This window comes from Apus apus, chromosome 7, assembly GCF_020740795.1.
Source record: "Apus apus isolate bApuApu2 chromosome 7, bApuApu2.pri.cur, whole genome shotgun sequence".
NCBI lineage: Eukaryota > Metazoa > Chordata > Aves > Apodiformes > Apodidae > Apus > Apus apus.
Window position 1 is genome coordinate 16705587 of NC_067288.1, and position 16769 is coordinate 16722355.

General features: G+C 41.9%; 1 protein-coding gene across 2 annotated transcripts in view; it reads left to right on the forward strand.

Annotated features, from left to right (window-relative positions):
* DDAH1 (dimethylarginine dimethylaminohydrolase 1) overlaps window positions 1-16769 on the forward strand; it is a 59339-nt gene that overhangs the window by 36696 nt on the left and 5874 nt on the right. For both annotated transcript variants that reach the window (XM_051625401.1, XM_051625402.1), the window contains exons 2-4: window positions 4609-4708; window positions 5867-5940; window positions 6527-6646. In XM_051625401.1, coding sequence (XP_051481361.1) covers window positions 4609-4708; window positions 5867-5940; window positions 6527-6646 — 294 coding nt within the window. The remainder of the gene's footprint in view (window positions 1-4608; window positions 4709-5866; window positions 5941-6526; window positions 6647-16769) is intronic.

A 16769-nucleotide genomic window follows, 5' to 3' on the forward strand; every position in this document is an offset into this window, starting at 1 on the left:
AGTATCCTTACCAGGCTGTGCTAGCTGCTGTTTATGGGAGAATGCTGACCTTAGTTGTCTTGCACTTAACACATTCTTACAGCATGTTCTGCCTCAAATAGCAGCGCTGGGCCATCTTGTTCTTCCACCACTTCCCTGATGACCTCTCAAGAGCCAAGGCTCTTTCTGGTATCAACACTGGGAGCAGGAGTCAAACTCCCACAACCCACATCCCATGAACTTCCAAGATAAATATATATGAGGATGTGTGTCTGACTCACTTAGAGCAAGAAAAAAAAAAACAGTAGTGGATTTTTCTTTTCAAAAACCTCAAAACTCTTTCAATGCTGTTTCATTTTCTTTGAAGCCCCTGCAAATGCATATGGGCAGTGCTTATCATTAAGAGGATACACACCTTCCTCATCTCCAAATGAAACAGATTCAGACAGGCAAGGACCTGGATCATGACCAACACTGGTAACAGGTTTTGCAAAACTGAAGTCTACCCTTTTCTGGCCTTGGATTTTTCTGTCTCTATTTATAGCCTTTGTTCGGAGCCTTGCTGAAAAATGCATTATATATTGACAGTGGCACTTTGTGAACTTGGAGATAATGGCTCCAAAAATAGTCACCTCAGAGACATCACAGTCTAACTTCTGTGTATATTAAGTCTGACATTTGCTTTGCACAGCTCTAAATGACAGTTTAAAACACAATGAAGTGGAGAGTGTAGCCCAATAATTGGGGCTTAACATGTCGGAGAAATTGGTGGTGGATGTAAAATTTCAGGAGACACTGCAGTAGGGTGTCTTGGGCTGAGAACCCTTTTTGTTAGGGCTGCATTTGGTCTCCAGAGCACTTAGATTTGCGTTACATGAAAAACCTCATGTAACCTCTGGCTCATTGGATGGCCTTCTGCTCTCCAAATCTCACTGCATCCTTTCATTTGAAACAGTTCTCTAGCCATCTTCCCACTTTGAGAGCTTGGAGCTCAAGGGGGATGGGTAATTGCAGTCACTGGGAGATGCCTGACATGGTATCATCCACAACTTCTTCCGAGCCCCAGCTGTGCTCCTGCCCATGAGACACTGGGAGCCTTGGTGCCCCTTGTCTGCAGCCCCACTGCCTATCCCTGGCACCCCAGAGGAAAACCTGCCTGGCTTGCAAAATCATGTCCCCGTTTTCGCTGCCTTTTCAAAAGATAATTTCCTCCTTACTGTCAATAACGTAAATCTCATAACATGGTTAGTGCACAGAAGACCAGTAAATAATTTAGGAAGCAGCCTCCATTTAGAGTGCATCAAATACTAAAATAGAGAAGGAAGAATCCCCACACATCAGTTACAGTAATTGGTGGAAGGCACCAGTCCGGAGGGTAATGAGCTCCATTTTTAAAGCACGAGGAAATTAGATTCTTATAAATGTCAAACGCAGTTATTGTCCTTTTTCCTTGAAACAGAGCTGAGCTGGCTGGAGCCCATTGTCTCTCAATCAGCTTTGCTATGGATTAGACACATCCCGTCTCACACCAGGAATGTGCTTATTAGAAAAATATCACTACACAAAGCATACAAGCTTTAACACTCAACCAATGTACTAATGGGTACGTGTACAATAAAACCCAATATCGTCTTACAAACCTTAAGCTGACCTGAGATAATACGATACAGAAATTTTAAAGGATACAGATGAGTGTGTTCTTTGTGTGCTACAATTCTGACTACCTGGGATTTTCGTTTTCTAATAAAGGAGCTAAAGTGATGGAAGGTGACTTTTCCTCTTGGCTACTTCTGAAAAAAGCAAGCAGTTAGTTGTCTTCATAGTGAATATGCTTGTAATCAGTTCATGTCCAAATACTTTGTGTATTCTACTGGTGTCTCCTGGGTGACTGTGCCTTCACAGAGGACTTTCTCCATCCACTGTTTTTCAGTTCTCTCCTGGAAAAAAAAAGACATCGTTATTTGTCCATACATCAAAGCTAGCTCTGTGAATTAGTTTTTCATTCATTATAAAACCTCACCAGTGTGTATTAAGACTCTGGACTTCAGAAAAACATGTCTCGGTTGTTTGGAGAGGATAATATGTGAGGAGGACAGAAGGCTTTATAAAATCAACCCCCTTTGCTGCATCCCTGTTTTTAGCAGCTTACTTGAAGATAACCATCACTTGTACATACAAGATTGTATCTTGTTTTTTTTTTTTTTCTCCAGGATAGGAGCTCTGTTGGAAAGTGGCACAGTTCTTTCTGATCTGGAAAGACTTAAGGATGGAGCCAAGCTCTTTTTTTCCCTTTTGCAATGCTGAGAGACAGACTCAAGCTGCTTTGAGTCCTAACCCAAACTCTGAATGATGCAGTACACTGTTTCCAAGATGGTTGTGCTTCAAACATGCACTGGTGACATGCTACATTGCAGACCCTACTCAGAACTGCTGCAGGATGGCTTTAAAGATGATGTGGTGGGGGTAATGTGAGTCTGTGCTGTCACCCATGCAGGAAACTTGTCCATATGCAAAAGCAGATGGAGTGTTTTTTTTTCTTGTTGTTTTCCAGAATCTTGTATTTACAAGTTATTTTTTTCAGTTGCTTTCCAGAATCTTATATTTACAAGGGTTTTTTTTCAGTTGCCTTTCTAATAATGTCAAATCTTCCCTCTAATCTTCTCATCGCAGTTTGTGTTCCTTTTTGATTTCTGCTTCTATTGAATGAAGTTCCTGGTCTTGTCTATAGAAAGCAAACAGTAACTTGAGACTTCTATTTTACACAAGCAACGGATATTGAATGATAATTCCAGCATGTGTTACCAGACATGTGAGCAGCACTTTCCAATTAAAACTCTAGGAATTTCTACTGCTTGCTTAAAAACCCAGCAAGACATTGAACCCTAGACTTGAATCCATTAACACCCATCATGGAAAAAAGATCCAGCTATTTATATGGCAACCATTATATTTATTTAAATTTGGTTTCATAAGATAAAATGAGCTTATGTTGGGGAAAAACATCTTGAGCATCTTAAATATCTTCACAACCTGGAACAACCACAAAGCAAATTGAACTAGTTTTCTGTGATTTCAGACAACTTTCAGTTCTGATAACTTTCCTTAATGTCTGTGTTACAGCTGCATCAACTGCTTTATATTAAATAAAGAAACAATTCAAAGCATCTTCGGCATAGCCTGGTGGTTAAATGGTCATCAGCAGCTGGTGATTATAACACATATTAGTCAAATCACAGACACAAAGTCAGCATTTACCTTCTGCTATTCTCATTATCTAGGCATTTTACTTAATTGGTACTCTAGTGCAAGTGTTATTAGTGGGCCATTCTAGCCTGGGGATGTGAAGAGCTGCTGCCTGCCTTTCCCTGGGAAACTCTAGCAGCCCTTTCCCAACTGCATTAGAATTTCTTCTCTGGGCAGTGCGAACATTTTGCATGGTTGCAGTACTCAGGTAATAAGTAGGTTTCCCACCTGCTGGAGGGAGCCCTCACACACCTCTGTGACTGGTGTATATTTGCTCTGGTCACAGGCACATCTTCTTGCAGGCAGATCCACCTTCAGGCTTTTGTACCTCCTCAACTTTACTCACACAGCCAAGGTGTGTGCTGGGCACCTCTGGTTGACCATGGTGAGGAGGTTCCTCCAAACATGAAGATGCTGCCATGTGGGATCAGGTTCACAGGTTTCAGTGGATGAGCTAATGTTTATATTGATATTCTGCAAGCTGTATTTGTAAGCTTTTGATGAGCTGTTGGTTGAGTGTAGGTGCTTCTTTTGGCTTAGAAGGCACCAAGATGACGGCGCTTGAACATAGTGAGCCTTAGCCCCTCTTATGGATGACCAATGATATAAGTCTCTATAGAATCAGGTTCTGCTCTAGGCATCCTGAGCAGCCCTCACTGGGAAAGAGGAAACCTGCTGGAGCTGCATCCCCTGCTCCTGTTATGAGCCCCTTTCAGCAGGGAATGAGCTTGGCAGCCCCAGGCTCCCTGCACCTTGTGCATCTCTCCATGAGGAGCAGCCTGTAATAAAACACATAGACTTGAGAGGTCTTGTAACTCTGTAACAAAGTAGCTAAAAAATGCCAGGGGAACTAGTGCTCAGTAAAGCTGCAAAACTAAAAAGAAAATTCACATTTCCTGTTGTGGGGGTTGTTTTGTTTTTAACCCTGACTGACGAGGGACCTGGGGTAGACCTGCTACCTCCATGACTCGTAGAGCCATGTCTTGTGTTGGAGCAGCATGGAAGGAGAGAATGTCACTCTGGATGGTCCTTTTACCTGCTCAGATCCGAGGGACAGGATTTGCAAGAGAGGATATTATTATGCATAGGGGTTGGACTTCATATGTGTTTTGGACCTGTCATCTGTCTCCCCTGGATGCTGCATGGTTCCTGTGCAAAGGCAAGAGCCCAGTAGCTGCTACTAGACACCCCATCCCCTCCAGACCATCAAGGAACCTGGAGAGAGATGGGAAACTGTGGTGGACAGGGACATAAAGGGCCCTGCCATCTGCCTTGCTAAAGGTGTGTCAGAGGACTTTTAATTCTTATTACCAGTGTGTATTTCTGGTTGGGTTTTTTAAGTTTTTCAGTGATACAATATATTCTAAACAACTTTCCTTTAAACAGGTTGAAGCCATGAAGAGAGTACTCGAAAGTCTCAACCTCAATATAGTAGAGATGGTAGATGAAAACGCAACCTTGGATGGTGGAGATGTCTTGTTTACAGGTACAGTGGAAGGGGATTTGCTGTTTACATATTCTCACTGCGTTGAAGACCATGTTTTCTGTCGTCTGCATAATAAAATGTAGTTTATGCTGTTTGTTAAATCATTTACTAAATGTCGTAGAGGTAGCAGAGATGAATTTTCAATGCAACCCTCAATGTCCTGCTTTAGTGCCTGAATAGATGAAGTAGCAGTACACACAGTACAAAGAGCAGCACGGTGCATACAAATTTTATTTTAGCTTGTAAAGTGCCAATAAGAAACACTTTCAGTAGTGAACTGCCTCCAGTTGTTTCATATTTCTTATTACAAGCAGCTAAATTCACCAGACTCATTTTCAGGACTTGTAAAAGCTTGATGTAGACAATTGTCACTAGTTCAATGAATCAAAAGCAAAAAATGCATTTTCAGTTTATGGAGAAAGAGGTGGAATGGCCTGCCAGATGTCATGTGCTAGACAACTTATATGCATGGTTGACTTCAAAGATGAAGGTACTGATGGTGTTTTTTATGCCATTAAACCCATTAGGCATTTTCTCACATCAGCTGCACACACCTTGCTCCCTGCCTGTGCTGAATGAGCCTGTTTATTTTGATCAGCATCACAGTAGACTGGCTGCTTGCCTTAGTTCACCAAGGGAAAAGAACGGTCTCAAAAGAGGCAGACTGGAAAGGGTGGCCCTTCTAATGCAGTGCAGATGCAGCACTGATTTCCTCTGGAGCTGGGGGATGCTGGTGGCTGCAGAGCTGCCTTCCAGACCAGAGGAAATCTCAGAGGGAGGGGGAAATGGTCAATCAGTGCTGTACTAATCCAGCCCAGCTGTTCTCTTTTCTAACTCAATGACCGTTGCAGAGCTTTAGAAGGGGAAGCTATTTATGTTTCTGGTAAAATGTGTCTTTTGGAAAAAGGTAATTGCTTTAAATTATCAGCTCAGATTTGCAGGTTGCATTCTTCTAAGTTGATTTTTCAGTTTTATCATTCAACTTGAGAAAAGAAAGATAGAAAATGATACCCATAAAAGATTGCTTCAACATGTCTCTAAAGCTGACCTGTTTTTAAAATGTTTGTGTTCTGATAAAGGAGTTAATGTTATTTTTTTTTTTATGGTTAAAAAAAAAAAAAAGCTGCCATTGTTTTGCTCTTCATTTTTACATTCTAGGCAGAGAATTTTTTGTGGGGCTTTCCAGGCGGACAAATCAGCGTGGTGCAGAAATTCTGGCTGACACATTTAAGGTTTGTAGATTCATTCATGCCACAGGAAATAAAAGCTATCATTCACTGAACTAATTTAAAAATTATACTGGCCAAGACGCTTGTGATACTCAAGTGCTTTATTTAAGACTTATTTAAAAAAATAAAAAAGGTACAAGTTACTAAAAAGGTTTGAGCATCCTGTGACAGATGCTGAAGTTGGATCTGAAATGTGATATTGCTGCATAAAAGTGACCTGGATAGTGGGAAACTTATTATTTGAGAGCATATCAACACTCACGTTCTTAATGTTCTCATGTATTGACAGTGTGTTCTTATTGCTGGTGCCTGGAGAGGTTTTATGTACATAGTGTTTAATTACACATTTTAATGTACTTCTTTACAGTTGCTACAATAATATTTGAAACCTATTCTGAATTTTATTCCAGTGCACCAGACAAGACAAGCTGGTCCAGTGGGGTATGTCATACTTTTAACAGTTGACACTGCACCCTGGGATGTGTTGCTATTGTTAATTTGTAGAGAGTAATTATGGAATGTCTCATGTAATTATGGAACTAGGACAATTTAAAAATACTTACAGCTACCATTCCTTGCTTCCATACAGGATTATGCTGTCTCCACAGTCCCTGTTCATGATTCTTTGCATCTGAAGAGCTTTTGCAGCATGGCTGGACCAAACTTGATTGCTATTGGATCAAGTGAAGCTGCACAGAAAGCCCTCAAGGTAAAGCACATAAGAAAATGTTCTAAACAACAAACTTGTTTTGTTTTAAATTTGTGCTCAAGGATGCTGGTATTTTAAAATAGAACTAGATCAATGAAAGAGAAAATCAGTACATCTCAGCGTCTTCTGTATGTGCAAACCATAAAAAATGTGTGTAGCAGACATGAGAACAGTAATGGTAATTCAGCTTCAGCTATATTCAGGAAATATATGGATTATACAGGTTAAAATGGCTTATGCAGGTTATTACTTACAGCATTGTTGACTAAAAAGGTGATAATTTGGTGATAGGAGGGAGGAAGGAGATACCATCAGAGCAACAGGAGATGTTTCCATGAAGAAACATGGCTTTTAAAATTGCCAGAGAGGAAGTGAAAGTTTTGGCATGAAGGAGGAGGGAGAGGGGTATGATCTCTGTTGCGAAGATGACCTATGTATGCATTTTTAGTGTAGACCTTCTGGATAAAGTCTGTAAGTAACTCCAGCTGCAGGGACTGGAGTCCAGGACTCTCTATCCCTCCTTCCTGCATCACCTGACTGCAAAGTCAAGTTCCTTCCTTGTCACACTTTTTCCTCTCTGGTCTCATGAGGGTCTTGTAACAGTGTAGCTTCAGCAGAAAGGAGGGAGAGTAGTCTCACCCCAGCCTTGCTGATAATCTGGGTCCCTGAGTATTTTCCTTTAAAGTGGGAGGTATGTGTTTGAACCCTTGGGCTAGGAGGCCATGTGAATCTGGGTCTCTTCCCTGACAGACTTGCAAGCCAGTAATCTATTGTGTAGCAAGCAGGTCAGTGCTGTACTACCACCTTCATCCTCACTGGGGAATGTTTATTGCACCATGGTTTGCACAGGTCTCTATGGCTTTCCTGCCTGCTGAGTCTGTTCAGAGCAAATGTACCAAATTAAGTACAGAGACACTTCAGGCCATGAAGCTCATTACGCACACGGGCAACAGGAGCACTCACTCAAGAGATCAGCATCTCTGCTCCTACCCAGCAGCACAGCTGCAGGCACCAGTGCTTTTATCTGAAGTGATGCTTGAGTGAGTTTGGCCCTCGTGATAAACTAGAATCTACTGTCCTGCATGGTTTAGTTTGAGATGCAGATAAGCCAGAGCCTATGTAAAAGCCTTTTATAGCTAAGTGTCTTAAGTGTTAATATCAGGACTTGCCTTTAAAGGTTAAACCAAAATCTACTTTTCAGTGATGGCAGCAAGTCCCAAATTTTCAGCTTATCATTATACTGATTCTTTTGCTACTAAATAAGAAACTAAGTGCAGGCTTTGCAGAAGCCTCCTTCATTCAACATGATCACTAATGTGTGGAGGAAGCCAGCTGTGTGTCCCATATAGTAAATGGGAAGGGGTGGGGAGAGCTCTGCCTAAGTGAGAAAGCTCTCTGAATTCCACTCAATTCAAATGCAACTTACGCAGCCCAGCTTGTATCTTGCCCTGATTTTAGAGAATGAATTATTTTAAAGAACAGCACTGTTCTTGGTGCCTGAGGCTACTTGTCTGAATCTGTGCCAGGAAGAGCATTTACAATAGAAATAGTATGTAACTCTAAAATCAACGTGCCTGGCCCCCAAAGAGCTTAGGATCCTGCATGTTTTCTACACCTTCTTGACTTTGGTTGCCAGTGGTATTTTTTTACTTTAAAACATCCTTAAGTATTTGCAAGATACAAGCCTGAGAGACTTGTGCTTACTGCCATACTGTGACACTTGATTGCACAGTTGCTTTTCAGATCCTACACACTTTTCTCATGGACATAATCCTAGGACTTTTCGTTTCCCAGCAGCTTAATTTTTCCTATCAGAGCTTGGCAGCAGAGATTTGGTGGGATTTTTTTATTTCTTCTTTACCTTGTGACAGTTCAAGGTTTAAAATGTCTCAATCCCCAGCTAAGACAAAACCAGCATTTTGAATCTCTGCATCGCCCTGCTTGACCTGGGTTGAATTATGGAGGCCAGGGAAGTGCAGTCTTGATTGGCTTAGATTTGCAGCCTGGCAGCAATTAAGGGAATAGGATGGCAGTCTGATTGCTCCACGTGATCTTAGGGGAACTCTTAGACAAGAGGATGGTCCTTTGGCTTCCCACATAGTTTGAAGTGGCTTTAAATTTGCTTATTCATGTGAACAGGCTGTTGAAGTTACTGTCTTATTAGAAATCACTATGTGAAGCTCTAGGAGCCCGTTCCCAGCTTATCACCCATGTCTTCTCTGAGAAACTTGTGACAAATGGTTTTGGTTGCAAAAGATCTGATGTTCCTGATGCTGTGTCTGATTGATTTAGTCTGGGACAGAAAGTGCCCTACATCTTTCCCTGTGAAATATGCACTACCTAAATATTCAGGCTCAAACTCGAAATGTGTTGTGAACAGCAGCCTGATGAAGTTTGCAGATATCCAGGCAGCCCTACACTTATGTAGTGTGTTTATAAACACGAGCAAAATTCAAGTACAATAATGGTTGCTCAGAACTGCAATTTGAACTTCAGCCAGGACTAATCTGAGAGCTCATCAGTTTGATTAAAGCCTTTTGCACAGCTCGGCTAATCATGTTGCTGTGCATAAATTTAGCTATAGCAGCCAGAAATATTTTTTTGATAAGCTGATTAAATGTTGCTGGTAACTAGCTGTCAAGTAAATACCAGCATTAATCAAGGTAGAGTAAAAAGCAGATACATTTTTTTAAAGAAAATTAAATTAACAAGATAATTTAGCAGTCTTTGATTGTTGGTGGGTATCTTTAAAAAAAACAATAAATCAATTATGTCAGTTTTCAGTGTGTTTCTCTGCATTGGAGATTTAGTACCACGTTTATGTGTGTGTGTGACAGTGGAATTTGGTCACATCCTGCCAGCTGAGGTTAGGGGCTCTGTCCTGGAGCAGTGGTTCTGTGCTGTAGCATGTGCCCCCCTCCCACTCCCAGGGAGCTGACAGGGTACATCAGGCAGCCATGTCACATTCCGAACTAAGTATGAAGTTACCCAGAGGGTGCTTCTTCCTTCAGTGTATGGGATCCAACTCCCATCTCATCCTGGGAAGCCTGTGGCTGTTCCTCCAGGCATCTTTTCAGAGAAGTTACTGGAAAACAAATAGGTAACACTCCTGTCTCAGAAATGGCAGAGTTGGCAGTGCTGCTTATACCGAGCTTCCTCTAATGTTTGAATTCTTGCTTTTTGACAGTGATTTGATTTGTCTTTGTTCACTTGCCTCCGATGGAAAAAAAAAAATAAAAATTCAGTTGGTAATTAGCTTCTTGCAGTTTTGTGGAAATGCAGTTCAGTAGGATCTCTGTGAGGCACTGATACTCAGGATTAAAACCTGCTCCCTGGATTTCCCCAGCTCGGCAGTGCAGTGGCAGTGCAGTGGCAGTGCTGTCAGCTGCTCCTCTCGTTGCCCGCTGCAGTCTGTGGCAGTATGGTCCCCTGAGCTTCTACTGAGTCATTTGCCTGGCACAGCCCAGCATGCCACTCCTTTATTGTGGTAGCTTGTTATTTTAAACCTCTGCTTTGTTGTTGTGATTTTTCATGTCTGCTCTGGAAATGCAATCATACAAGCAAGATGATTAAGCTGTCTTTAACCATCGCCGGTAGTTGAGTTGTTTTCATTCTGTAGTGTGTCTTGTTAGGCAACAAGTGAACTCCTATGTTATCCTATGCTAACATTTTATATTTAAGATAGGATTTATTTTCCTACTAACAATCTTATTTGAAAGATAATTTTTTCTTGATTGGCTTTACCAGTGCAACTGATACATCCTTTAAAAGTAGAAAAAGAAATTGCAGAAATGGCAGAGTTCAATTTATCATGATTTTAGTGCTGGGTGTATAATATAAAGCACTGCAAGTGAGCTAGGAAATGAGCGCACACAGTTTAGGGCTATAGAGCACATGCTGGAAGCAGATAATAAATCAGAAGTGACATTTTAACCATGAAATCCTCTTTAGGCTCTGGCAAGTATAGAATACCTGGGTTGCAGCTGAAAAGTGGCACTTGAGGAAACTGGGTGAAAGAGAGACAAATTAACTGCAGAAACTACTGGGGACTGTAGTAGCTATCATGTCTGAAACTTGAACTTCCCTCTGCTGCTTTCAACATGCGTTTAATTCCTTCTCTTAGTTAAACCTGTTCATAATTCCATACATGTAACTCCATAGTTGAATGTTGGCCATGGCTGTTGAGCCAGTAAAGCCTGGGATTATTTTTCTGTTCCTTCATGGAAGCCAGGATTTCCTCCAAACCTGTCACCTTTGGGCTCTGATCCTGCACTGCTGGAGTTGCTGACCTTTACTGAGTGTGAATGAGGACAAATTCAGGCTGTGACGGTGCAGGCCCCAGTGCAGGAAGGTGAGGGGGCAGCACTGCAGTCTACAGTCAAACCATTCTCTGTCACCTTTTGGATAACTTGGTAGCAATCCCAAAGGATCTTGGGGTTCCTGGTTTTCGCAATCTCAAGACTTCTCTTGCAAGCAGTATGTGTTGTATTTGTAGCAAGTGCTTGCTAATGAAATTGTTCCCTCACCTGTTGGGAAATGAGGGTTGTCCTTTGGGTAGGCTCGGCTGTCAGGCACTCTCCAAAGGACTAACCCAGGGTCTCGCCATGAGACTGCTAGAGAGAGACTCCAGCTGGCCCTGCTGCTCTGGGGTAATGCTCAGTGTTTGGTGGATGCTGATGGATCTCAGAAGGGAACACAGAACATAGAAGGAAGGTGGGAAACCTGTCATGGTGCCTAGGGGTGAAGACTGCAATATGGAAAGTACTTATCCCACTGTATAATATGAATCATAGAATAGTTTGGGTTGGAAGGCACCTTTAGAGGTCATCTAGTCCAAACACTTCAGTGAGCAGGGACTTCTTCGACTAGGTCAGGTTGCTCAGAGCCCTGTCCAACCTGACCCTGAATGTTTCCAAAGATGGCATATCTGCCACCTCACTAGACAGCGTGCTAGTGTTTCATCACCCTCATTGTAAAAAATGTCTTCCTTATGTCTAGTCTAAATCTACCCTCTTTTAGTTTAAAAACCATTACCCCTTGTCCTATTGCAACAGACCCTACTAAAAAGTGTGTTCCCATTTTTCTTATAAGCCCCCTTTAAGTACTGAAAGGCTGTAATAAGGTTTCCCCAGAGCTTTCTCTTCTCCAGGCTGAACAACCCCAGCTCTTTCAGCTTTATTATGGCCCAGGTTTAATCCCTGTATCTGGGTAACTCTGGGATCTGGGGTAATGCAGTACTTCCTGGTTTCACATGAAACATCTGGGATTTCACCTGGTTGTTTCAGAGGATGCTAATGACAGAGGCAATATGGCCGGGGAAAACTTCATCTGGTGTTCTCAGAAAGCAGCCAGTACCCATGGACAGCATGAAACAGCTCATCGAAATCTGCTCCTCCTGTTGTCTGTATAGTGTCTGTCTTTTCTAGTAATGCACAAGTTTGCATTAAAACATTATCTCTTCTTCCTTAAGAATTCATCATTTGTGCCTCTGCTTATTCCCCGCATGAAGTCATAATCCTCTATTTACGATATCACAATGGGTTGCTGTGGAAATCATTACTAATATTAATAACCTAAAGAAGATGACATCAGATAGGGAATTAGCAGAAAGTGCAGAGGAATCCTGACTTCTCTATAATGCAGCAACAAAGAAAGGCTAGTGAAATCCAGAGAACAATTGACAACTTGCTCCTAAAAATAAAAATGAGACTTTGCTGCTCTCAACCCTTGTGAATAGGAAGATGAATCAGTTTATAAATTTCTGTGCACTTTCCTTTAGCCTATATTTTCTTGCTCCAGGGTAGAGCCTATAATATATTCCATACTTTTAGCTCCTGATTTTCCTTTACTTTATGAAGTATGAGGGTACAGCATCTCAGAGGACAGAGGTCTTCACTGAGTACCAAATGACCTGCTATGATAAGAAGGTAACTGGCTGTGCTTTAATTACAAGTTAGATGTTGTAATAAATGTACTATGCTTAACTGAGTGTCAGTCCTGTTCACTTTGCATATGTGCAGGGGAATCTAGTCTTTTGGAAGATACAGACTCAAAAGTTTATAGAGGCTGTTACATTAGTCGATTAAATCTTTTTTTGTAAAGGGCAATGAAAGTGTCCCCTTCGATACATACTTGTCATAACCAGTAAGGCTATCAGGCACAGGAATCGGCTCAGAAGCTGACTGAGGAGATGTCATTTGACTTGCATAAATGAGGAGTCACATTTCTGTTCCTTTGCTGCATTTTTTTTCTTTGACTGTTCTCTCCCAGAGTTCCTGTTCCAAAACACAGGATGTTCGTCCTGTTGCCTTCTTGGCCAACAACCAACTTAAGCTGCTTCCTTTTCCCCTCCTCAGGTCGTGGTTTCCCTTTGCAGTGGTCCTTAGGCAGAGCTGGCAGGCAGGTGACAGTGTGGCCATGACATGGGGTGGTTTCAAGGGGCAGAGTGGCACAGGAGGGCGTGTGGACAGTGTGTGGTGCCCTCACATCTGTGGTGATGCAAGAGGTGTCCTGCGCCAGGAAAAGCCAAGGAGTGGAGTGGGAGAGGTTGCTTAAAGAACTCTGCCTTCTGGAAAACATGACTGAGAGGGTGCAGCAGGGAGGAAAAGCCCAAAGCCCAGCAGCTGAGAGCATGGGTGGTAGGTAGAAACGCTCTGGCTGTGTATGGACTAAGTAATCTGGCATATTGAGCGTGGCAGCCTGCTGGGGCCTCACTGCTTTGGAATAGATCGAGAATTTGGTTGTTCTGTTGTACTTGTGGAATTCTGTGTCTGCATCTATAGGGACTGGTCTGTGCTATATCTCTAGCAGACTTTTTGATACTTGACAAGAAACCTTCAATCATTCTACAGTGAGTTCTGCTGCTCAAGGTGGCTGCCTTATTCACTTTCTGCTGAGTCTACCTCACTGTTGACTCTCCCACTGGTTGGGAGTGACACTCCTGATAGATCTTGACATTCAAGCAAGGTCACTGACTTTTTCAGCTCTTGTTCTTCCATCCTCTCCAGTCAGTGTGGCCAGCTGTTTATGGTCACTGTTGGCACTGCTGCATTTCAAGGACACTGAGAAGCTGTTGAGTGGCATGGTTTGTATGACAAGATGAGTCCTGGCACCCAGGCATGTAGAGCTATGGCACAGATCTCCAGCCCCACTCTGTCCTGTATTTTCTTGTGTTGAGCCCTAAAGCTGTTGCTTTCTCCCTCTAGTGCTGCTTGTTTCTCCAAATACAAAGAAGCAAGGAAGGAACTTAGACTGAGACAGGGCGATAAAACAATGAAATTCAGTGTAGGTAAGTGTAAAGTGATGTGCAGCAGAGACAGGGAGAAGGACAGTGTGAACATCACATGAAATAATGTTCTCTGATCGTTACCACAGAAATAAGATCCTGAGCTTGTTGAAGTTGCTAGCTCAGCTTAAAACCAAATGTAGAACATCGTTATGCCACTGATTAAAGCTCTGGTGCATCTAGATGCTGGTTGTTGTGTGCAATATGAATGTGTGATCCCTTAATTCCAAAAAAAGATAAAGTAGAACTGGGAAGATTCAGAAGAGTTCAGTAAGGTTGGACAGATACCTGGAACAACTTGCATAAGGAGACAAATGAAGCAAGCTATGAGTATAACCCAAAAAAGAGACCTCTAAGATGGGATGGTAGAAGTCTGTAAAGCCAGGAATAATGTAGAAAAGGTGACCAGGGATCAACTGTTGCAGTGCAAGAACCAGGGAAGCTCTAAAGGCAAGGAGCAAGTTCAAAAAAGAAAGGAAAAGAAATGTTACTTCACACTATATGTGTCTGAACTCTGAAGCTACCTTGCTGCAGGTTTAAAAGCCACCTAGACAGACTCTGGTGTTGAAGATGCCAAGGTTTATTGCAGGTGTGGTAGGTTTAATTGCTGTCTGTCCCATAGCGGTCTGGATGTGAGTCGTTCCCAGATGCCAGCAGGGCTCAGGCTGGGGCTTTCCTCATGGAGGGGGAAAACTTGTAACTAGAGTTGGCCTGTTTTAGAAATTCATGTGGTCATCTTAACTCCATCAGTGATAACAGACCCTAAACACACACATTTTTCCTTCATGCATAATGCTGCTTCATATTTGGGATTATTTAGCTTATCCATTACCTCAGTTGTCTGAGGACACCCTGTAAAAAAACTGTAGAAAAGGCATTTTAGGCTATGTGAATGACTTCAGCATAAGGAAAGCATGACTAAGGGCTGAGAGAATGTGCAGTGAAAATTACCCTCTTCAGACTGAAGAAAATTCTCAGAAAAATGAGGCATGTGGGAAATGCCTGGCTCTTAACGTAGTTGATCATACAATGTTTGTGGGCAGAAAGCCAGCCCTCCACAGATGCATTGTGTGAGCGCTGTAGTCTTTGTATATTTGTCATTTCTAAAAAAACCCCCATATTTTTGGGGTGTATCTGATAGAAAATACAATCAAAGGACCTTGCTTTTGTCTCTTTCTCTGCCTTGGAGGCCTGTCTGGCCAGGCACATGTGCTCAAACACTTTACATAATAGAAACATGAAAAATCCTACAGATCTTTAAAGTAACTTGTGTCATACTGGTGCATTTCTGCAGCATCCAGAGCCTCCCTACAGGGCAGGTTTGAGGTGTTACTGCGTGGGTGCACTCTGAAGAAAGTGGTTTTTGAAATAAAATACTTCAACACGCAGGCATAGCTATAACAGCGATGAAGACTTGCAAATTTTATTTTCTTCTGATGGTAAGAGCTGAGGAAGACAGTAATCTTGTACTGTCAAGCCTCCAGTTACTAGTAAATGCTTCTTGTGGCAGTGTTTGAGCTCGCCAAGATCCCATTCCCACTGTTGCAGCTGTGTGCTCAAAACACCTGTGCTGCTGCATCTCGCTTTCCATTCATTTTTCCTACCTTTTTTCTGAATTAATTCAGCCAGCACTTGTGTGGTTTTTAGACCTGAAAACCATCCTCCTAACGTGCCCTCACTGCCATCTCCTAGGCTTCCCAAAGCTGGTTCGTGCCTCCTGCTGGCACATCTAGAGCCCTGCCACTTGTTCTTCGTTTCTGCTTGCTGCTGCTGGTCTCACTCGAGCATTTTGCAGAAGTGAAAAATGGGAGATGTGTCCATACCTTTCTGCTTAAGAATTAATTTCTAATTTCATACGGAAGTGTTTCACAGTTATTTATAATGTATTACGATGAATGAGCTGTTCCTACAGAAAACCTACAATATTGGGACACTGTTTCCAATAAGGGCTGGATGCACAACTGTTTGGGAGCTAAGCAAAATCCAGGCATGGTGGCTTTTCCTTTGCTGATATGTGTATTTCAGTGCAGATTTAATAACTATTTTCCCTTAATCCAGACTTAAAAAGATTATTTAAGTAAGAAAGAGAAGCTGCAGGTAGAGGATGAGCCTCTTTACCGTGGAGAAGAGTTACACCGGGTGCAAGCATGTCACCTCCTGCTAGGTGTCTGCAAGATCAAGGAAATAGTTATAAAACACATCTGGGCAATGTAACAGAAATAAAATTACAAATAAAAAAGTCAACCATGATAAACACAGTAATAAAAGCACATCCGGTAAAGTAAAGGTGCAAGGATTTTTCCCCAGAAAAACAAACAAACCTTTTATGGAGGTAGATGTGATCTCGTGAACTCAGAGTTGCATAACTTCAGAAGAAACAAGAAATGACAATTCTGATAACACTTCCTCAAGAATGCAAGGCATTCTTATTTGTGAGTTTCATGTTCTTCATAGGATGTGGATGACTCAGGCTACAATATAAAAAATGTATTCAGACCTGTGAAGGAATTACTGTAGGTGTGTTCAAGCAGGAGTTGCTTTGTTGCTTTGCAATTATGTTGTAAAGCCTCATCATCATTCATTTCTATACAGGATTTTTCAATGAATGAGTAGTAGCACAAATTAATGACCTTACAATTAATTTAACAATAAACTTAACTGTGCCTAAAATCAAAGTCTGCTCTCTGCTATGCAGTGTAAATCTGTGAGGTTTCCCTGAGAAGGGAATTTAGTAAAAAAATTAACATAATATCAGTTGATTATGATAATATTACAGTATTTTTCAGGAGAAAAGTCTTTCTGTTTGCATCTTTGCAATCCATGTGAGAATAGGGGGCT